Raw genomic sequence first — 22,452 nt, forward strand, 5'->3', positions numbered from 1 at the left:
AAAAAACTATGAACAAATCCCTATGCACACTGCACATATCTTATTTTAAAGTAAAAAAACAAAATGGGAACGAATACAATATTTAAAATAGAGAACAAGGAAATTTAAATCAACAAACTGACCAGTATTTCAATGGGAACTATGCTCCTCTCACTGACCACCAATGAAAGAGATGCCCCTTCCGGGTGTGCGGCAGGGGCCGGATAAATGGCCTCAGGGGCTGCATGCGGCCCGCGGGCCATAGTTTGGGGACCCCTGATATAAGCTGTAATCATTCTAAGTTTTAAATGTGGGGACCTAGGCTTTAAAATAGCCTTTTATTTCTAAAGCGTGTCTTCCAAGCGTGCAAAGGTGAGTTGGAATGATCTAGGGTAGTGGTAGTCAACCTGGTCCCTACCGCCCACTAGTGGGCATTCCAGCTTTCATGGTGGGTGGTCACGGAGTAACCAAAGTATAAATAAAAAGATAGGTTTAACTATAGTAAGTTGTTTTATAAAGATTTATTCTGCTAAACTTAGCGGAAATCCGACATAAAGTCCTTGGTAAGTAATTATTATTATATGCTTTTAACTTGCTGTAACTCTGCTTTATAAATTTTATAAAGTTACTTTCCTACTTTATAAATCACCATTACTGTGGAACCGGTGGGTGGTTAGAAAATTTTACTAACAGAGATACAAAAATGGGTGGTAGGTATAAAAAGGTTGACTACCCCTGGTCTAGGGGGTTAGTTGGATGATGGGACTGCTGCATGCTCAGGGTGCTGGTGGTGGCGAATCATGTGATACTGTGTGCTCTTTGAGGAGGGCAGGGGGCAAAGCTGTCCTTCCACAACAGAATCCTGGCGCGGAGTTGCCTCTGAGCATTGCAGTCCTGAAACACAGTCTTTCCAGTCCAGTGTAGAATTCATCATTTCTTGTACTCCAGATCTGTTTTCTCTGGTTCCTCCTGTTAAACATATCACAGTGTCACAATCATAGAAGCACTAGCATCTTCGATCGTTTATTAACTTTTCCCCCTCCTTCATTCATTTATTTAACAAGTATTTAATAAATATTATATGACGGGCATGGTGCTAGAGGATACAGCTGTGAAGGAGACAGACAGCTTTCCTGCCCCCCCTGAGCCCATGTTCTAACAGAACCTGCTGATAATTTGGATAATTAACTCATGCAAAACACTGTATGCTGCATTTCAGATATGCTATGCCAGTTAATTCTAAAAAAAAATCCTATGGGAAAGGTGGTGTAATGTAACCCCTTCATCCCCTGCTCAGCATTTCTCCTCAGTGAGGGATCAGGGTCCGCAACGTGCCGTGAGAGAGTCTCATTTCTATCTGAGGCCCTCGGATATGGTTTCTGTAGTGACGCTTTCCTTCTGTGACTTCTTAGGCGTTCCTCACAAGAGTGGCTAAGATACAGCAGGGTGCGTTAGAACTGCTACGGTCTGGGGTGATTGTGAGGCTGGCCCAGTGCCAAGTCTATGACATGCGCCCAGAAATGGACCCGCATGGGTAAGTGCCCATATAGATTGTTTTGTTAAGTTCCCCCCGAAGGCTTCTTCATGAAAGAAGGAAATTTCAACATAATTTTGCTACTGGTTTATAAACCTGTCTGTGCCAGTACTCTTTTATCTTGATGACTTTTTGGGGGGGGGAGTCATATGTCCCAGCCATTCGCTAACAAATGGAAGTTACTGATAAGGTTAAAAGTGGGTAGAGACCCAAAAGCTTCTCATTTTAGAGCAGTAATGTGAGAGGGAAATGGGGGAGTATTTGTTAATAAATATTTTTCATCCCAACCTGATTGTTTTGTTCAATAGAAATAGGTGTTTTCAGATATAGTGGTCTTTTAAAGCAGTGGACCATTTGGTACCGGTCTGCAGAGAAAGAATAAATAACTTACATTATTTCCGTTTCATTTATATTTAAGTCTGAACGATGTTTTATTTTTTAAAAATGACCAGATTCCCTCTGTTACATCCGTCTAAGACTCACTCTTGATGCTTGTCTTGGTCACGTGATACATTATCTGTCCCACCCTAAAGGCCAGTCCGTGAAAATATTTTCTGACATTAAACCTATCCGTGGCCCAAAAAAGGTTGGGGACCACTGTTTTAAAGTATCCTAATGAAATTCCAACTTCTTGTGGATTTCCTCTTCCTGCTGACTAGAACAGCATTTTATGTTTTTCTCAGTTTAACATTTTACCAGCTGCTTGCTAATTTGAAAGCTTTAGGTCAAGTTATTTTAAGTTTCAAACTTCTTAGCAGATTTCCCAGTTCAGTCTGAATATGGGTTTTATTTTTCCGTTTCTCTACATGGCTGCAACAGCTTTAGGCAAGCAGCCGACCCTCCTACCAGCCTATAACACTTAGGTCTACTTTTCTAATTTTCTTCAAAAGATTCACTGTCAAATTGAATATTTGAGTTTTTCAGGATTAACTATAGAACTATTATACCTCCAAAAAGTAAAAGAAAAAAATTTTCCCATTGATTTGAAAGAGACAGAGAGAGAGAAGCATCAACTCGTTGTTCCACTTCATTGTTCCATTTAGTCTGCACTCATTGGTTGCTTCTCGTATGTGCCCTGACTGGGAATTGAGTCTGCAACCTCTGTGTGCTGGGAGGACGCTTTGTCTGCGGAGCCACCTGGCCAGGGCCAAAACTTTTTTTTAATATTGCTTATTAGAAGTATTTTCACCTTACATGAAGAGGATTGAGTTAATTACATTGCTCAGATCCTGGCACTTGTCTGTGCAAAAAAGCCTTTCTCGTATTTTATTTCCTTTTGTTTTATATTCTGCTTCTATTTCCTTCTCTTTAGCAGGCAACCGTTTTCTTTAGTCTAAATGTTTAAATGTAAACATTTACAACAAATAATAGTTTTATTAATATGTTCCGAGACTTAATCTTAAAATAAGTGACTTGCAATCTCATTTTAACTTTTTAAAATCTTGGGTTTTGGACTCCAAATGCAGATTTATTTTTTGGCTTTGGGTACAGGAGAGGGACATTTGGGGAAGAACTGGTTTTTGTCTGTTTCTTACTTGTAATCTCTGTGGCCCAAGGGAGCATGTCGAGTAGAATAAGTATGTTTAGGAAATTTCAAGCATTGTCTTTTCAAATTATGCCGGTTTTCTTGCTGAGATTTTTCAAACTTTGAGCATGGCCTTCGGCTCCACTGTCCCCGTGTTGTACAGAGCACTCATTAGTAGCCTCAAGCCGTAATCGGCACGGCAAATGGTCAGGGGCGATGGCGTGTACCTTAACCCTCGCTTTGTTGCTTTCTCCCTGTTCGGTGGACGAATGAAGCATGTTTGTCATGAGGGACCCTCCGATGTTCATCCCGACACCGGTGGACCGGTACCGCCAGATCCTCCTCCCAGTTCTCCGCCTGTGCCAGGTCATCCTCACGTCCAGCATGGCTCAGCACCTGCAGGCGGCAGGGCAGGTAAGAGGAACCTTCGCGTAGACATCGTCGTGTGCCATACCCTCAGGTCACACTTGCAGGAAACCTAGACTAGGAACGGGAGTGAGTTTACTGTGACTCCCTGTCTGTGGCACCCCCAGGCATGGAAAGTAGGCCGCTGGACTTGACTCTGAACTTCAGTGGCCTGTATTTCTACTTCTGTTTGAAACACCCCAGCTAATTCATGGAATAGCGAGATGGAACAAGCAATCTAAATTTGTTCTTCAGTAAAAGAAGCTCTTATTGTGACGGGAATAAGCTGACTTCTAAAATGCACTTTAACTAGATATTTATTGAGAGGGGGGTATATACTATATTAAGCCTTACAGAAAATACAAAAGATAGATGATGTACCACATTTAGTTCTGATATTTAGAGAATTAAATAATTTTTTTTTCTTCATTTTTCCGAAGCTGGAAACGGGGAGGCAGTCAGACAGACTCCCGCATGTGCCTGACCGGGATCCACCCGGCATGCCCACCAGGGGGCGATGCTTTGCCCCTCTGGGGCATCGCTCTGTTGCGTCCAGAGCCATTCTAGCGCCTGAGGCAGAGGCCACAGAGCCATCCCCAGCGCCTGGGCCATCTTTGCTCCAAAGGAGCCTCGCTGTGAGAGGGGAAGAGAGAGACAGAGATGAAGGAGAGGGGGAGGGGTGGAGAAGCAAATGGGCGCTTCTCCTGTGTGCCCTGGCCGAGAATCGAACCCGGGACTCCTGCACGCCAGGCCGATGCTCTACCGCTGAGCCAACCGGCCAGGGCTGAGAATTAAATAAACTCATAATTCTTTTTGAGCACCAGAAATTAGTTTTATTTTCATGCTTTTCACTGAAACCTTCAAAAAATATAAGGTCTACCGGAAATTTCTGTCCGTTTCTATCACAACTTTTGACACGTAAGCACATGTTTATTTGGCGCATGTGTGCCTCTCTATTTTTATCACTTAATGTATACATACTGACGTAGCAAATTAACTAAAACAAAGTTGATTCACGTTCGTCTTATGTGTGAGTGATAGTGTACCCATGGCTACTGATAAAGTTCATTTACGCCACTATAATTTTTACGAATTTCAACAAGAAATGCTACAGAAGCATGTCTGTCGCATCCACCATATTCCCCGGACTTAGCACCCTCCGACTATCACTTGTTTTTGTCTTTATAAAATATTTTTGAAGGGCAAAAAATTCAAAAATGAAGAAGATATCAAACAAGCACTGGTTCAATTTTTCGCATCAAAAGATAAAACATTTTTTAAAATGGGATATACAAATTGCCCTCATGCTGGCAAGAAATCATTAATAATAATGGCAATAATATTATTTAATAAAGTTTATTGACGGTAAGAAAAATTTGTATTTTGTTTTATTCCCAAAATGGACAGAACTTTCCGGTAGACCTCATATATATATATAAATATATATATTTCTTTGTTTTTTTATGCTAATAATATAATATGTAACTTTAGCCTTTCAATGGTTAATTAAGCTGACCATCATGAATCTATAGTCTTATTGTATTGAATTTATTCAAAGTAAATAGCTATAATTAACTTAGATATGTTTCTTTTTTAAAAAGTTATTCCAAAGTTAAATTGCATAAGTGATGTTTTAAATGTCTGGGTGTTATATGTATAGTCTAGTGTCTGTTTAGGACTAGATGTAAGGGCCATTTTTCAAATACAAGGAATAACTACACAGATTATTGTCAGAGTCAGTTTCTTCAAAAGTGTATTTATTATTTATTTATTTTTTAAAATTTATTTTTTTACAGGGACAGAGAGAGAGTCAGAGAGAGGGACAGACAGGGACAGACAGACAGGAACGGAGAGAGATGAGAAGCATCAATTATCAGTTTTTCGTTGCGAGACCTTAGTTGTTCATTGATTGCTTTCTCATATGTGCCTTGACTGCGGGCCTTCAGCAGACCGAGTAACCCCTTGCTCAAGCCAGCGACCTTGGATCCAAGCTGGTGAGCTTTTGCTCAAGCCAGATGGGCCTACGCTCAAGCTGCTGACCTTGGGGTCTCGAACCTGGGTCCTCGGCATCCCAGTCCGATGCTCTATCCACTGTGCCACCACCTGGTCAGGCCCCACTCATTTTAAACTCTTGTTCTACTTCCATTTGGACAAAAAATAAATAAGTAAATAAAATAGGGGTCAAACAACAGTTTTTATGCACTTGTTCTAAGTTACATTACACTATTCTACAGTAGCCTCTAAATACATTACTTTCTCAACTTTGAAATAATCCCTTAGTTTTCTTAAGAAGTTTAGGTAAATGTTTGCTTCTTGAAGAAATAAACTATGTAAGTGTGAAAGACAGTTGCTTGTCTAGTTAGATTGAATTACTTGTTTCATTGTTATGAGTTATAAGTTCATAACTTTCTGCTCTTTCCCTCTGTCTTCATTTCTCCTGCTCTTTCTCGGGCAGGTGCTGCAGTTCCTCATTGCGCATTCAGACACCATCCAGGCCATCCTGCGCTGTCAGGACGTGAACGCCGGGTCCCTGCAGGAGCTGGCACTGCTGACCGGGATCATAAGTAAAGCTGCTCTTCCCAGTGAGTCGAGTGGACTTCTACTAATTCTTTACAGGCTGACGTGCACTTAACAGAATAGGCTTCTACTCAGCAGCTATGTGTGACTTATGGTACTAACAGAGTTCAATGCCTTTTTAGAAATACTAAGTTTATATTTATAAAACTGACATATGTGCATATAAAAAAATTCAGAGTCCAAGAAAATAATTAACACTCAAAATCCCACTATCTAGAAATTACCAAGAGTTAACATTTGATAAATAGCTTTTTAAACACTGTTCTCTGTTTAAACAATGCTCCCATGTACATGAGGGGGAGAGAGATACAGAGATGCACAGAGGTAATTTATAAGAATGGGATTACCTTTACATGCAGTGTTAGAGAATAACTAGTTTTACATAATTAACAGATAGAAAAAGTAATTGAAGAAAAGCTGAAGACATTGATGAATTTCAGACAAATGCTTATTACAAGAGTACAAGAGATACTAGTTCTTAAAAATCACTATGATTAAGAAGAAAAACAGATTATGAAAAGTTTTTAAGAGCCTGACCAGGCCTGACCTATGGTGGCGCAGTGGATAAAGCATCAACCTGGAACCCAGAGGTCACCAGTTCAAAACCCTGGGCTTGACTGGTCAAGGCACATATGGGAGTTGATGCTTCTTGCTCTTCCTCCCCTTCTCTCTCTCTCTCTCTTTCTACTCTCTAAAATGAATAACTAACTAAATAAATAATGATAAAAATTAAAAAAAAAAAAGCCTGATCAGGTGGAGGCACAGTGGTTACAGCGCTAGACTGGGACGTGGAGGACCCAGGTTCGAGACCCCGAGGTTGCCAGCGTGAGTGTAGGATCATAGATATGACCCCATGGTCGCTGGCTTGAGCCTAGAGTTGCTGCCTTCAGCAAGGGGTCATTCACTCTGGTGTTGGCCCCCCCCCCCCCCCCCGGTCTAGACAGATATGAGAAAGCAGTCAATTACGAAAAACTAAGGAGCCTCAATGAAGAATTGATGCTTCTCATCCCTCTCCCTTCTTGTCTGTTCCTTTCTCTCTCTGTCTCTGTAACAACAACAAAAAAAGTTAAGATAGTTTTGGTAATTTAAAAAATTATATTTCTTTCTTGCATGTAGATTTTAGACAGCTAACTTCTGATGGGAAAGAGGAACTGATGTGTTCTTTTATACTTCCTTTTCCACCTTCAGGTTATGTTTATGTATATTGTTTTTACTGTCATGTTTTAGAACACGTTCAATCCTGATACCATAATACCTCCAGCTCAGTGGTTCTCAACCTTTCTAATGCCGTGACCCTGCAATACAGTTCCTCATGTTGCGGTGACCCCAAACCAAAAAATAATTTTGGTGGCTACTTCATAACTGTAATTTTGCTACAGTTATGATTCGGAACGTAAATACCTGATATGCATTATGTATTCTCATTGCTACAAATCAAACATAATTTAAACATAGTGATTAATCACAAAAACAATATTTAATTATATATTGAGAAATATTACTAATGGACCTCCTAATGGTGTATTGGGTCTACCATTCTGTAAATAGCTGCTTAACTAATGGATCTGTTTTTTCCAGATTAGTGGCAAGTTTTCTATATAGAACAGTGTGAACTACGTCATAGGATACACTGCAGTTTCTGCACAGCATGGTATCTTTCAGGGCTCTTTCACACTATAAAGCAGCGGTTTCTGCAGTGGAATCCACATCTCATTTACTTCAATAGGAGACCCGTGGATTCCGCAGAAGAGAGATCCCCTGTAGGGCAGAAATGCAGTTCCCAACACATTTCTTCCTCTCCTATTCAAGTCAATGGGAGGCCGCAGCAGATTCCGCTCAAACATAGAGCATGTTGCGTAATTTTTTCCACGCTAGAACTTTTCCTAGAGCAGAAAAATTCCAAAGGTGGAATCCGCCACCCCCAGTAGACTTCTATAGGAGGCAGATCTTTTACACTGCAGAATCCGCTCAGCAGATTCCTCAGTGTGAGGCCTCTTTCAGTCTATTGGGGGTGGCGGATTCCACCTTTGGAATTTTTCTGCTCTAGGAAAAGTTCTAGCGTGGAAAAAATTACGCAACATGCTCTATGTTTGAGCGGAATCTGCTGCGGCCTCCCATTGACTTGAATAGGAGAGGAAGAAATGTGTCAGGAACTGTCATTTCTCCGCCTCTTATTGAAATCAAAAGGAGGCTGCAGCAGATTGTGTGGTAACCCGAGATTCTCGGGAGCTCTCTTCCACAAAATCCACCGCACTCCTAATGAAATCAATAGGAGGCGGATTCAATGCCGGAAACCGCTGATTTCAGCAGTTTCCTCATTCAGAATATGGGAAAATAGTGGGAGATAAGGGAGATAATTATACATTGGGGAACAGTGTGAACTACATCTTATAGTGGTCTCATAGTATAAGACCGATGTAGTTCACACTGTGTAAATGTATGGTGCTTTGTGTAAGTGTAAGCTGCTTTGTGTACTGTATAATGATTACACACAAAGCACCTTACACTTACACAGTATTGTGTGTATGGTGTGTGTACTGTTTTTACATTATTAACCTTTTTTACACCAGCAGGCTCTCTTGGCTCTCCGCCTCCTAGGCTTCTGTCTTCCGGCGCTTGCTGCACCCGCCCACTGATGACGTCAGCAAGCGCCGGAGACCGCAGGCATTCAGTTTGGAACGCACGTCCATAATGGCCTGAGTTCAAGCTGAATAGCTCTGCTGCAGACGGTAGCGCGGGTAGCGCGGCTTCTCAGCGGCTAAAGCCATTGGAAATATGTATTTTCCGATGGCTTTAGGCGACCCCTGTGTTAGTCGTTCGACCCCCACCGGGGTCGCGACCCACAGGTTGAGAACCGCTGCTCTAGCTATTTAGTTTTACTTGTATGTGGACGTGGGTTCACTTAAAAACATCAAAATCTGGTTTTTTCCTTCCATGGTTTTACCATTCTTGAGTTCTTTCTTTTCATTTATCTCTTGGCATTTTTAATCTGTATTGAGTCCCATCTCCCAAGTAAAAGTATATTATAGTCCCTGAATTCTTTAATGTTTATGAATGGCTAAAGGTTGCCTTTATTCTTGAATGACAGCATGGCCAATTATAATCTTCTTTCTCTTAGAACTCGTGATATTAATGATTAATAGCTCATATTTATTAAATGTGCCAAGAATTGTTTTATACGGTTAGCATTTTTTAAAAAGATTTTACTTATTGGTTTTTCAGACTAAGGAGAAGGGGAGGCGTGAGAAAGAAGTATCAACTCATAGTTGCTTCAGTTTAGTTGTCCATCAGTTGCTTGTCATATGTGCCTTGACCAGGCAAGCCCAGGGTTTTGAACTGGTGACCTCTGCATTCCAGGTCGATAGTTTATCCACTGCGCCACCACAGGCTGGGCTTAGCATGTTAATTTATTTAATTCTCACAACCATCTTAAGAGGTATAACTATTATTATCTACATTTTACAATGAGGAAACTGAGGCACAGAGAGGTTAACTTGTCCAAAATCGCATAGATAATACTGGTAGTAGAGAGTTTCCAAGGCAGTATGGCTCCTGAGCCTGTGCACTTACCTACCAGTCTACCCTACCCCCATTTTTCTGTTGGAGAAGTCTGAGAACAAGCCCTGATCCCACCCCAGCACCCCCAGCAGTTTTCCTCTCCAGGGTTGTTTCTGTACCTGAGCAGAGTGTTTGCAGGGCAGAGTATGGCACCTGGAGCCCAAGCTCATTCTGGGAGCCAGGCCCCACCCCACCCATCCTTGGTGTCTCGGTCCTGGGGCTCCCTGTGCTCATTTTCCCACCTCAGCCTGCTGGTCCCAGTTGGGCCACCCTTCTCACCTTCCCAAAGCCCCATTGTTGAGTGGCTCTCCTCCCAGCGGTTTCCCTTTGATTTCTGCAGGATGTTCCTAATTACTCTGATACGCTTCTTTGCAGATTGCATGAGAATTTGCAATAATGTGTTGGGTTTTCCTCTTTCCTCAGTACTACTCCTGAGGGGTGGGCTCAGGGTCAAAGTCACTAACTGAATCTGGATTTAGATTGCATATGAATCTTTGTAATATTTCCCCAAACTCCCCCTCGGCAGAGTTTGCTTATGCACATAAAGAATACAAAGTACTAGAACTGGTCTTCCTTGCCTTTTTTTTTTTTTACAGGGACAGAGAGAGAGTCAGAGAGAGGGACAGACAGGTACAGATAGGAATGCAGAGAGATGAGAAGCATCAATCATCAGTTTTTCGTTGCGACACCTTAGTTGTTCATTGATTGCTTTCTCATATGTGCCTTGACTGTGGGCCTTCAGCAGACTGAGTAACCCCTTGCTCGAGCCAGCGACCTTGGGTCCAAGCTGGTGAGCTTTTGCTCAAGCCAGATGAGCCCGCGCTCAAGCTGGCGACCTTGGGGTCTCCAACCTGGGTCCTCCACATCCCAGTCTGACACTCGATCCACTGCGCCACTGCCTGGTCAGGCTCTTCCTTGCTTTTTAATGTTTTTATCTTCTTGATTATAAAACTACATTTAAAAGCATTCCAAATTTTCTAGGTATATTATGTGAACTGGATGTTGATGTAAATGAAGGATCGCTAATGGAGCTACAGGGACATATTGGAAGATTCCAGGTAACTGCTTGTTATTTCTTTAAAAAGCAAGTGTAAGACTTTTAACAATGTCCACTGACCCTTCACTCATCCTCCCCAGTCTGCTCCCTGGGTTCGGCAAAGCCTTTCAGTGGCTTTAATCAATTCTTTATTATTTCCAAATTACATGCTTATATTGCTACTTCTTGATTATCCAATTTTAGGAATGATCTATTGATTTCCCATTGAGGAGGTTGAGAATCTAGATATCTTTACTCCTTTCCTCCCATCATAAAATATGTACACTTTTTATACTCTTCCATAATCAATATAACTATATCATAATTTTGATTAGATCAATGTTTAGTGTTAGATTATTATTACTGTGTAATTGGCATGGATGATATGTTACTTTTCTGTGTGACATTGTTTACCTTAGAGTAAATAATTTTTTTTTATTTGCTTGGTTTTTATGTATTTATTTCTAATTTATTCACGAACTCCTCTTCAATTGTATACTCTCCTATCAATATATTCAAACCTAGCAGATTGCTTATCATTTGCATATCTTTTTTTTTTTTGGTATTTTTCTGAAGTTGGAAACGGGGAGGCGGGGAGGCAGTCAGACTCCCGCATGCGCCCAACCGGGATCCACCCGGCATGCCCACCAGGGGGCGATGCTCTGCCCATCTGGGGTGTTGCTCTGTTGCAACCAGAGCCCTTCTAGCACCTGAGGCAGATGCCATAGAGCCATCCTCAGCGCCCGGGCCAGCTTGGCTCCAATGGAGCCTTGGCTGCGGGAGGGGAAGAGAGAGACAGAGAGGAAGGAGAGGGGGAGGGGTGGAGAAGCAGATGGGCGCTTCTCCTGTGTGCCCTGGCCGGGAATCGAACCGGGACTCCTGCACGCCAGGCCAACGCTCTACCGCTGAGCCAACCGGCCAGGGCCGGAAAAGATATTTTTAATGAATCATTCACAAGGTGATCTCTGGACATGTTTTAATACATCTATTTTAACTATAAGAATAGCAAACAGCCAGTTATAAGTTTTAAAAATAGATACAACAATTTTGACAAAATAAGTTTATATTATAATGTTTCTTTAATATGTGCTGTCTTATCCAACTTATTATATAAACATCAGTTTAAATAAGCTATTCATTTTGTACATATGTATGTAAGTATATGGAGGTGTGTGTGTAATACAAATTTTTAAAATATATGATTTTATTGTCCACTTAACTATGTGCAGAACACTACACTTAGCACTTTAAATGCAATTCAATGTCTCCAGTAATCCTGGCAACAATTGTACATGGTAGGAATTGCTTTTGTCACTCTAGATATGTGACCAGAGAGGCTTGAGGAAGTCAGGTGATTTGTTCCAGGTCACAGAGCAAAAAGTCACACACCTGCTGTTGGAACCCACATCTCTGATTCCAAACCCATGTACTAACTACTGGATACACTACTAGTTTTGAAAAGCTCATCCTTTGCCTCTGAAACCTTAGGAAAAATTGTCTTCTCAGATGAAGTGTACCAGCATTTCAAACAGATTTGCATTCTGTCTGCCAAGGAACACTTGTGTGTTCCCAGCCTTTTTTATGAAGTCCGCAGAAGTGGCCACAAAAGTACGAGCCTTTGAGTTTGAGCTCTAGGAGACAGTTGTCATGTTACAGATCATCTCCTATTTGCCATTTCACCCTGCCTCTCATTGTCCACTTGTGTTTATTTAATGAGTATTTGTCAATCAATTACTTGGTGTGATACAGAGAATTCTTAGATTATAGATGGAAGTCAAATGCTTAAAAAATTGATATTCTTGTTATGTATTGACTGCAAAGCATATACATTTGCAAAAAAAAGTGAATTTTAATAGTGCTAACTTTAGTAGACTCAGTTGGAAATAAGAAATCAGACGGTTTAAAGAGTGAGTCTATTCCCCACTGAGTTTTTCTTTTTTATATCCCTCAAGAAGAGAGGGCGCTGATTTTAAAAATACTTAGATATGAACAAAATGTCCTTTTCTTTTTCAGCGCCAATGCTTGGGACTGCTAAGTCGCTTTGGTGGCTCCGACAGACTCCGTCAGTTTAAGTTTCAAGATGACCATGTAGAGGGAGACAGAGTGAGCAGGAAAGATGAGATCGAGCTGGCCATGCAGCAGGTAGGGGCAGTGAGAACTGTGCCCAGTCTGTAAGGTTTTTATGTTTTTAGAAACATGATAAAAATAACAGTGATTTTATAAATTGATATCTAACTTTGTTCTAATTTAACAAATTCATCAAAGCTTTGTTCTCCTTTTCCATTTGGGGGGTAATATTTTGGTTACTGCTCTTCTTCCACTGCAGATTTGTGCCAACGTCATGGAATATTGCCAGTCACTCATGCTACAGAGTTCCCCTCCCTTCCAGCAAGCCACGTGCCTCTTCACCCCCAGTCTGTCCGAGACCCTTACCAGAGATGGACCCCGGCAAGGTGAGCCTGGTTCTTTCTCTGTGTTTGAGGAGTTCAGTTGTTCTGTAATAATGATTATAACAAGCTCTGATTGGCTCCAGTAAGATGTGGTCTTTTTCTATATGAATAACAATGGAAAATTTAAAAAACTGTAAGAAGGAGTGGCAAGAAGGTACAGTGGTCAGACTGGCGATCAGCTGGGGAGCTCGGGAGACTAGAGAAATCCTAGATTATCTGAGGATAAAGCTAGAAGAGTCTTGTGGCCAGAATATAGTTTTTGGTTTTTTTTTTACTTAGAGACAGAGAGAGGGCCAGATAGGGACAGACATATAGGAAGGGAGAGAGAGATGAGAAGCATCAGTTCTTTGTAGCGGCACCTTAGTTGTTCATTGATTGCTTTCTCATATGTGCCTTGACCAGGGGACTACAGCAGAGTGAGTGACCCCTTGCTCAAGCCAGCGACCTTGGGCTCAAGCTGGTGAGCCTTGCTCAAACCAGATGAGCCTGCGCTCAAACTGGCAACCTCGGGGTTTTAAACCTGGGTCCTCTGCATCCCAGTCCTACGCTCTATCCACTGCGCCACTGTCTGGTCAGGCCAGAATATAGTTTTGCATAGTACTTGAGACCCCAAAGGAAGGATCCAAATTTGTGTACATGGCTTGGGGTAAGGTTATTCTGCATATGGGTGGTGGGTGGGGAGACAGGTGTAAAGGTTTATAACTAACAGATTTCTGAAATGTCTTCACCCAGGAAAGGGTAAGCTCCGTCTGTGTCCTTAGTCTCACTTCCCATTCTTTCCAGGTCTTCAACCTTATGTTTATCCATATTCTGTACATACAGGAGCTCCTCACCACTCCTTTGAACTGTCAGTGGTATTTAAGAGTAGTATTGGGTTGGTTTTAATAATAGCTTACATGTCCTTAAATTCCTGGGCATCCCTTGTTTTAAAACAGGTCATTTGATATTCATATAAAATGCTTCTAAGTGGAACATGGTTTCTTTTCTTTTTTTCATCATGAACTCTGTTAGATACCCAAGCTCTAGTAGTTCCCTGTTGGCGCCTCCCTGGTTTGGGCATTATTGTCTACCTGCTGAAGCAAAGCGCGAATGATTTCTTCAGCTATTACGACAGTCATCGACAGAGTGTCAACAAGCTTCAGAATGTAGAGCAGCTTCCACCAGATGAGATAAAAGAGGTATGAATCTTATAATGAGTTGTGAAGCCATTGACTTCACTCATGAGGGTGAGGGTACGAGTGTCAGACTTGTGAGTAAAGATGACACAGGCAATGAGACAAAAGGAATTGAAACAATTCCTCCGTGTGGTTGAAGACGAGCCTCTCCCTTCAGCCCCATGCCTCGCAAGCACAGAAACTCTTGAATGAAAGACTGTGAAGTTGCACCTGTTCAAGAAGACCACCTGCCATTCAGTGAATGGCAGCCAGTCTTTGAATGAGAGAGTTTGGTAATTTATGCCCTAAAATCTGTGCTGAGAAACTTAGGCTTCTGTTATAGGTTTTTATTCAGTAGATGCGACTCAGTAGGTCAGGTGTCTGTCTGTGTCTTCAGTAGTTTTAGTCCCTGCTCAGTGAATTTTTCAGACAGTGGGATGGTATAGCAGATGTGACTGCCTGCTCTCAGTGACCCAGAATCATTCGTGGGCGTTTATTGTGGCTACAGATGCTGAGCTGCCAGGTTTGCTCCCTGAGTAGCCTGTCATCTTTCTCAGTCGGCACAGCTGAACTGCACGGCACCTCTGCCAGCACTGAAGCTGCCTGCTGCCCTGTGGGCCCGCTGTTGAACCATTTTGCCATTCCTGGTCCGCAGCCACTTTTCTACAACACTGTCGCTCGCAGAGTGGAAAAAGCCTGCGCCCTCCTGCCAGTCTTCTGATAATCACGGGGAGCGTATTGAGTATTTATGATGTGCCAGGCCCTGAGCTACAAATTTTACCTGAATACATGAAGCAGGTGTTTTTGCTCCTCTCAGTTCTCAGATGAGGAAACTGAGGCACTGGACATTTGAATACCCAAAACCACACCACCAGCCAGTCCAGGCTGAGGCAGGGGTGACCGGGTTCAGGTCGTTTCTGGGACTGTGGTTCCCACCTGGCAGCCCTGCTCCATCACGCAGAGCTTACGGCTCTCCATCCCCACTTCACTCTGCCCTCTGCCCGGCCCAGGGTCTGGATCTTACCTGAACCCCTGGGCTCTAGGGGTCTGCCCAGTAAAGATGGTGGGGGGAGGTTCTGGTCGGTGATGGTGTTTTTTTAGACCTCTATCTTACATTTTCTTCAGAAAAGACATGACAGCTCTTACAGAAATTCTGCATGGCCTTGTTAGCACCTACTGCTTTGAAAACTTTGTTGCTTTTTGTCTTAATTTGACAGGAAATTCAGGGTTGGTCGGCATCGATAGGATGGAGATGTTTGTTTTGGGGTCAGAACTTTTTCAGAAAGCAATAGATGAATATTCATTTGTAATTTGACTGCTTCCTGGGCTCTCACTTTTTTAAGTTACTAGCTTCCTAACTAGTTAATGACTCTTGTCTGCCAGGATGTTTCAACCTATTTGGATGCTTTTCCCAGTGCTTATCTCAAGGACCCACTTACAGTATTTTCATTGATTTTGGTTACAGTTTGTGCTATTCTTTTTTTTTTTTTTTTTTTTTTTTTAACAGAGACAGAGTCAGAGTGAGGGACAGACAGACAGGAACCGAGAGATGAGAAGCATCAATCTTTAGTTTTTCGTTGCGCATTGCAACACCTTAGTTGTTCATTGATTGCTTTCTCATATGTGCATTGACCATGGGCCTTCAGCGGACCGAGTAACCCCTTGCTTGAGCCAGCGACCTTGGGTCCAAGCTGGTGAATTTTTGCTTAAACCAGATGAGCCCATGCTTAAGTTGGCGACCTCAGGGTCTCGAACCTGGGTCTTCCGCATCCCAGTCTGACGCTCTATCCACTGCGCCACCACCTGGTCAGGCAGTTTGTGCTATTCTTAATACTGCATGTGTTTCTTTCCCTTTAGCTGTGTCAGTCTGTGATGCCCACGGGTGTTGATAAAATCTCCTCTGCCCAGAAGTATGTTCTCGCAAGACGGCGTTTGGTGAAGCTGATCAACAACCGAGCGAAACTGCTTTCCCTGTGCTCTTGTATCCTTCGTGACATCATAGCAGGACCGGACCGTGACCTTAAAGAGAAACTGCCAATGCGGGAACTTTTATTCTCACATTGTTTGGGCATCAAAACCATGTGGAAAGCGATATAATAACTATTCGGTTTTTTTCCAGTAAATGTCTGATGTATTTCCAAATTGAAAAAATTTCTTTTAGAGTAGCTACTATACAGACACTTTCTGTCTGCACAGGAGACAAGGATACTGGAGACTGCTGGCTCAGTGCCCCACGGGCCTCTCCTCTTTCTCACACACCTTGAATGGTGTCCTACCCCTGGCTGTCAGCCCGAGGCCTGGGTATATCACTAGATGGTGCGGTCTCTTTTGTGTTGAGATGTTTTCCTTGATCTGAGCTCCCTTCTGTAGTTATCATAGAGACCTGCCTGTATATCCTTTGGCGCCATCTGGAGTACTACTTGTTACATTGCACGCCCACGGACTCACAGGATTCCTTGTTTGCCTCCAGGACCTTGTTTAAAAGCAGAAGGCTCCAAGGTAAACTTTACTCTGCAAATTAATGAGCCATAAATGCCTTTTGATTTTGCTGCCTTGAAAAACTAGTCCCATTTTAACTTATTTTTTGTGTCTAAGTTACTAAGAGTAGATTGGATGAGTGAGCTCTACTTAGTTATTAGACATAGCTTTATTTTGTATTTCACTTCCGTCATGGGACATTGTGCGGAGCAGAAGAGCATCTTGGAGGTTCTTCTCTGCTGTTCCTCAACTTCTTTCAGTTAAGGGGTGACCCAGCTCCAGAGTCCCCTAGTCACTAATAATTGTCCAGAAGAATGGAAGTGGGTCAGTAAGCTGCTGTGACTGGTGAGCGTGTGCTGGATCCCTTAGGGGAAGAACAGGACAAGCTTGGGAGCCCTGGCCTGGGCCAGTGCAGTGCTCCCGGGCTTCCATTGGCTGGAAGGTGAAGTAGAGTTCTCAGTCTGGACCCACGTTTTCCATGACGCTGTGGTTCATTGTCTCAGGTTCTTCGCTGTGTTGTAGATAAATACTTGCAAAAATGGTTTGAGTGTGTCTTTTGTTTCTAGATTCCTTTGCTTCTGAAGCCAACATGGATTTTAGAAGTGGACTGACTAGAGTAAGCCAACATGACATCGACCAGGTAAGGTTCTAGTCTCCTACTCTTTTTATTTCTAAAAGGAAAAGGAAAATCTGGTCTATCAGTAAGATTATACTTTTCAGGATGTATATGAAGACCTGATTTGAGTTCTGGCATGACCACCAAATAGGTGTGGGACTTGGAACAACTGACTTAACTTCTGAGCCTCTAATTCCTCATCGAAAAAAAGTGCCTGGAACCTAATGAAAGTTCAGTAATTGGTAGGCATTATAATCTGGAAACTCTTAATTTTTTAAAAATTAATTTTGTAGAATTTTTAGGCATAAAGTATCACTCAACACTTAGCTTTTCAGAAAATAATTTAATGGAGAGATGTCAGTAGCCATTAAAAATTTTGCTGTAATAGATTATATAGTCAGGTGTTGCTTAATGAAGTGTGTCGTTAAGTGATTTTGTGGTTGTGCAAACATTGTAGCGTGCACTCACACAAACCTAAATGGTATAGAGCAGTGTTTTTCAACCACTAGTTTACAGATCAGTCAGCCAGAAATTTCATGCCAGTCCGTGATAGAGTTAACCACCCTGATGATGTATGATGATTATAGACCCAATGATCTTAGTCAAATTTACTTATGCTCAGGGTGATTTCTGCCTTAGCGGTCCCAAAATTATTCTCCTATTTTCACTCATCCCATGTGTAAAAGATTGAAAACCATTGATATAGCCTACTACATACCTACGCCACATAGTGTGTAGCCTGTTGCTATTGGGCTAGATATCAGTACAGACAGCATTATCACAGTGTGGAATACTGAAGAAAGTTTTAATCCAATGGTGTTTGTGTATCTATACATATCTAAATATAGAAAAGGTACAGTAAAAACATGGTATAAAAGATAAAAAATGGCACACCTGTGTTAGGCACTTCCATGAGCAGAGCCTGCAGAACTGGAAGTTGCTGTGGGTGAGTCAGTGAGGGTGAAGGCCTTGTTTATTCCTGTACACTGCTGTACAATTATAAACACGGTACGCTTAGGCCACACTGAATTTATTAGTTTTTTTAAATTATTTATTTTTTTACAGAGACAGAGAGTGAGTCAGAGAGAGGGATAGACAGAAACAGACAGGAATAAAGAGATGAGAAGCATCAATCATTAGTTTCTCATTGCACATTGCGACACCTTAGTTGTTCATTGATTGCTTTCTCATATGTGCCTTGACTGCGGGCCTTCAGCAGACCGAGTAACCCCTTGCTGGAGCCAGCTACCTTGAGTCCAAGCTGGTGAGTTTTGCTCAAGCCAGATGAGCCTGCACTCAAGCTGGCGACCTCGAGGTCTTGAACCTGGGTCCTCTGCATCCCAGTCCGACGCTCTATCCACTGCGCCACCGCCTGGTCAGGCTGAATTTATTAGTTTTATTCTTCATTAATAACCTTAGCTTATTGTAAATATTTTACTTTATAAAATTTTTAATGTTTTAAAACCTTTTTGACTCCTTTGTAATAAAACTTAGCTTAAAACACAAATCCATTGTGCAGCTGTACAAACATGTTTTTTTAGCTCCTTATTTATTCTATAATCTGTAAGCTTTTTTTTTGAGACAGAGATAGAGAGAGGGACAAGTAGGGACAGACAGACAGGAAGGGAGAGAGATGAGAAGCATCAATTCTTTGTTGCAGCTCCTTAGTTGTTCACTGATTGGTTTCTCATATATGCCTTCACTGGGGGGGCTACAGCAGAGCAAGAGACCCCTTGCTCAAGCTGGTGACCTTGGGCTCAAGCCAGTGACCTTTGGGCTTAAGCCAGCTACCATGGGTTCATGTCTATGATCCCATGCTCAAGCCAGCAACCCCGCACTCAAGCCGGCGACCTCGGGGTTTTGAACCTGGTCCTCCATGTTCCAGTCTGACACTCTATCCCTTGAGCCACTGCCCTGTCAGGCAAGCTTTTTTCTATGAATGTATTTGTTACTTTTTAAACTTTTTGTTAAAGACAAAGATACAAACACTCATTAACCTAGTTCAGCATAGGGTCAGGATTATCAATATCACTCTCTTCTACCTCCATATCTTATCCCACTGGAAGGTCTGTGGGGGCAATAACATGCATGGAACTGTCATCTCTCATGATAGCAATGCCTTCTTCTGCAACACCTCCCGAAGCACCTGCCTGAGGCTCTGGAGGAGGCATTGTTCCTTTCAGAACTGTGTCCACGGTGATTTTTAGTTTCTTTTTTTCATCATAGGTTTGCGTGTAAGCAGATAATGCACCGTGAACATTCCTCTCTATTAATGATGGCAACAAAGTCACTAGGTGATAGGAATTTTCAGCTCCGTTATAATCTTACGGGACACTATAACATGTGCAGCCCAGTGCTGACCAAACCATCATTATGTGGCACAGGACTATATACAGTAGTATGTGCTTAGTAGCCTCCATGATTAGTCATGTTGGAATTGAATGAAGAACATTCCAAAGACAATTAAAATATAAATCTTACATGAAACAAATACAAAGTCTTAGGTACAAAGCAGTTGCCAGGGAGTGTGGTGTTAGGGAAAATGAATTGGAGCTAGATCTGCTCCTAGGCAGCCAAAGTACATGCACTTAGCCATGGTTCAGTAAAGCCTCTGCTTTTCCTTGGACCCTTTTAGTCTCTTTCTTTTTGTTGTTGTTGTTTTGTATTTTTCTGAAGTGAGAAATTAGGAGGCAGAGAGACAGATTCCTGCATGCACTCAATCAGAATTTACCCTGCAAGCCCACCAGGCAAATGCTCCACTGCAACCAGAGCCATTTTAGCGCCTGAGGCAGACACCATGGAGCCGTCCTCAGCACCCGGGCCAACTTTGCTCCAATGGAGCCTTGGCTGCGGGAGGGGAAGAGAGAGAGAAAGGAGAGGGGGAAAGGTGGAAAGGCAGATGGGTGCTTCTCCTGTGTGCCCTGGCCAGGAATCGAACCCGGGACTTCCATGCACCAGGCCGACACTACCGCTGAGCCGACCGGCCAGGGCTAGTCTCTGCCTTTCTCAAGGCTGCAGGTTGGCTTCATCCAGGAAAGTGAGGCACAGTTACAGCATTTTCAGACCCACACTTAGCCCGACATTACAGATACTATGCTCTTGTCCTCCCCTGACTGCACTTGCCTCTTAGTGACTTGATAACAGTACTATAATTTGTTTTTTTTAGTGTGGTTTGTTAAGGGAAGCTAATGTGAAGTGAGGCCATGTGCTGATTTAGCTAAAGAATAGATCTTCTAGAAGATGCTTAATAAATATATGTTGAATTAACGACTGTTTCATTAGATTGGTCTGTTATAAAGTTAGAAGAAATGCAGGTTTAATAACTTTCTCACTCTGTGCTTTCATTGTAATGCCAAATCGAAGGCAGGTAGATTCATAGAGTATTGTACTTGATTTAGCTTTTCAATGTAATACCAGAAAGAGCCAGCTGAAACTATAGGCATTCTAAACTATGTATATAGACCTCAGATGTCTAAAGTATATACCAGATTTCCCTTCCCCATTTACATATATATTTTAAAGTAAAAGCATGCACATGTTTGTTTTTAATTGAAGAATGAAGCAAAAAGTAAAAGTTCTTTCCAATGTATCCTCTGTCTCTTTCTCCAAAGACCATTTGCTCTTGGTAACTTCTTACATGGCCCTTCAGGAAGTGTTTCTGTGCATGCCCACATGTTGGCAGCAGCATCAACTTATTTAAATCAGACTTTAAATTTTACACATTCATACAAGAAAAGAAAGAGAAAAAAGCAGTATGAATAAATTCTAGGGTGGAAAATGTGATTTTTTTTTAATTTGGTACATGAGAAAGGACCAATGTTATAAAGATTCGAAGCTATTTTAAATTGCAAGACATAGAATAAAAGAAATACATGAGACTGCAGTTTTAATAACGAAGTGTCATCCGTGTTCCTTCTAGCTTCAGGTTGACACCATCAGCGCTTTTGGAGAATCACTACAAAAGAAACTTCTGGACATCGAAGGATTGTATTCAAAAGTGCGGTCCCGCTATAGTTTCATACAAGCTCTTGTCCGACGTATCCGAGGCCTGCTGAGGATATCACGGAACTGAGAGCCGTACTTAATTATACTCTTCTAGGGAAGAGATGAATTGGGGAAAACTATCTCCTTTTTATAGATTAGTTTGTCTCTAAATTATGACCAAAAAATATTTTGCTATTTCTTTATATATGGACATGTTTTCTGTAAACTTCTTTGCCTGGTTTCATCCTCACTGGTAAAAAATAAACACTGAAAAAAGAAACAAACAGAACAAATACATGGTTAGTTTTTTGAAATTTTACCTAGAAAATGATTGACATTATCGGGAATCCAACATACAAACTTTCACTGGTCGTTCACTGGGGTTGTAGTTCCGAATGCTAAATTAAAGACATAGTGTGGAAATTCTCATTTTTTTCTCTTTGTACCTACATTGCACTTCTGTGGGATTTAGGGTTACCCCATGGGGCAGAGTGGAAAGTACACTATAGCCATGCTCTTTAATAGACTAGTGTATTCAGTACTGCAAACCATAGGTTATAGAAATGTCTCAAAAAGTCAAGCCATCTCTTTTTTAGTATTTAAATGACAATATAACTTTTGTCTCTTAGAAATGATTGTGAAATGTCTCTAATCATCTGCCTATATTTCTCATATAATTAATAGCCACAGTTAAGGCAAAAGAATTTGTAGTTACCTCTATTTCTTGTTCCAATTGTGTTTATGTTCAAGTGACCATATCATCTGAAAGCAGGGACTTCAGGGAGGTTAATAACTTGTTCATGGCTGCCAGGAAGTGCAATGCAAGGCGGTCATAATGGGACCAGACTCCAAAATCACCTAACCTCTATCACAGGTACTCAAGGCAGGTTATATAGCAATCCGGTGGAGATTTTGAAAAATACAGCCTTCCTCCCTTCCACAGATTCCGCATAGGGCCCAGGTAGACTGTGTTGCAAAGGTCCACAGGTGATCCAGCTTTGCAGCTGGGGTGGGAACCTCTGCCTCATGCAGTCCTTATAGGTCAGGAATACCTAAGCCTGGGTGGGCATCAGAATCTCTGGGTGCTGGTAATAACGCACATTCCGGGACCCGACCCAGCTTCACAGAAGCAGGATACTGGGACTGAATTCTGAAT

The 22,452-nt window shown here is 42.0% G+C and overlaps 1 protein-coding gene across 2 annotated transcripts in view; it reads left to right on the top strand.

The window, feature by feature from the left end:
- The window catches only part of NUP205 (nucleoporin 205), a 77,002-nt gene extending 55,535 nt beyond the window's left edge, over positions 1-21,467 (top strand). For both annotated transcript variants that reach the window (XM_066362774.1, XM_066362775.1), the window contains exons 33-43: positions 1,392-1,513; positions 3,314-3,452; positions 5,899-6,025; positions 10,560-10,636; positions 12,628-12,756; positions 12,941-13,067; positions 14,076-14,242; positions 16,076-16,199; positions 16,589-16,717; positions 17,263-17,336; positions 21,232-21,467. In XM_066362774.1, coding sequence (XP_066218871.1) covers positions 1,392-1,513; positions 3,314-3,452; positions 5,899-6,025; positions 10,560-10,636; positions 12,628-12,756; positions 12,941-13,067; positions 14,076-14,242; positions 16,076-16,199; positions 16,589-16,717; positions 17,263-17,336; positions 21,232-21,384 — 1,368 coding nt within the window. In that variant the 3' untranslated portion in view covers positions 21,385-21,467. The remainder of the gene's footprint in view (positions 1-1,391; positions 1,514-3,313; positions 3,453-5,898; positions 6,026-10,559; positions 10,637-12,627; positions 12,757-12,940; positions 13,068-14,075; positions 14,243-16,075; positions 16,200-16,588; positions 16,718-17,262; positions 17,337-21,231) is intronic.
- The last annotated feature ends 985 nt before the right edge of the window (positions 21,468-22,452 follow it).

The sequence above is a fragment of the Saccopteryx leptura genome, chromosome 2 (genome assembly GCF_036850995.1).
Source record: "Saccopteryx leptura isolate mSacLep1 chromosome 2, mSacLep1_pri_phased_curated, whole genome shotgun sequence".
Taxonomy (NCBI): Eukaryota; Metazoa; Chordata; class Mammalia; order Chiroptera; family Emballonuridae; genus Saccopteryx; species Saccopteryx leptura.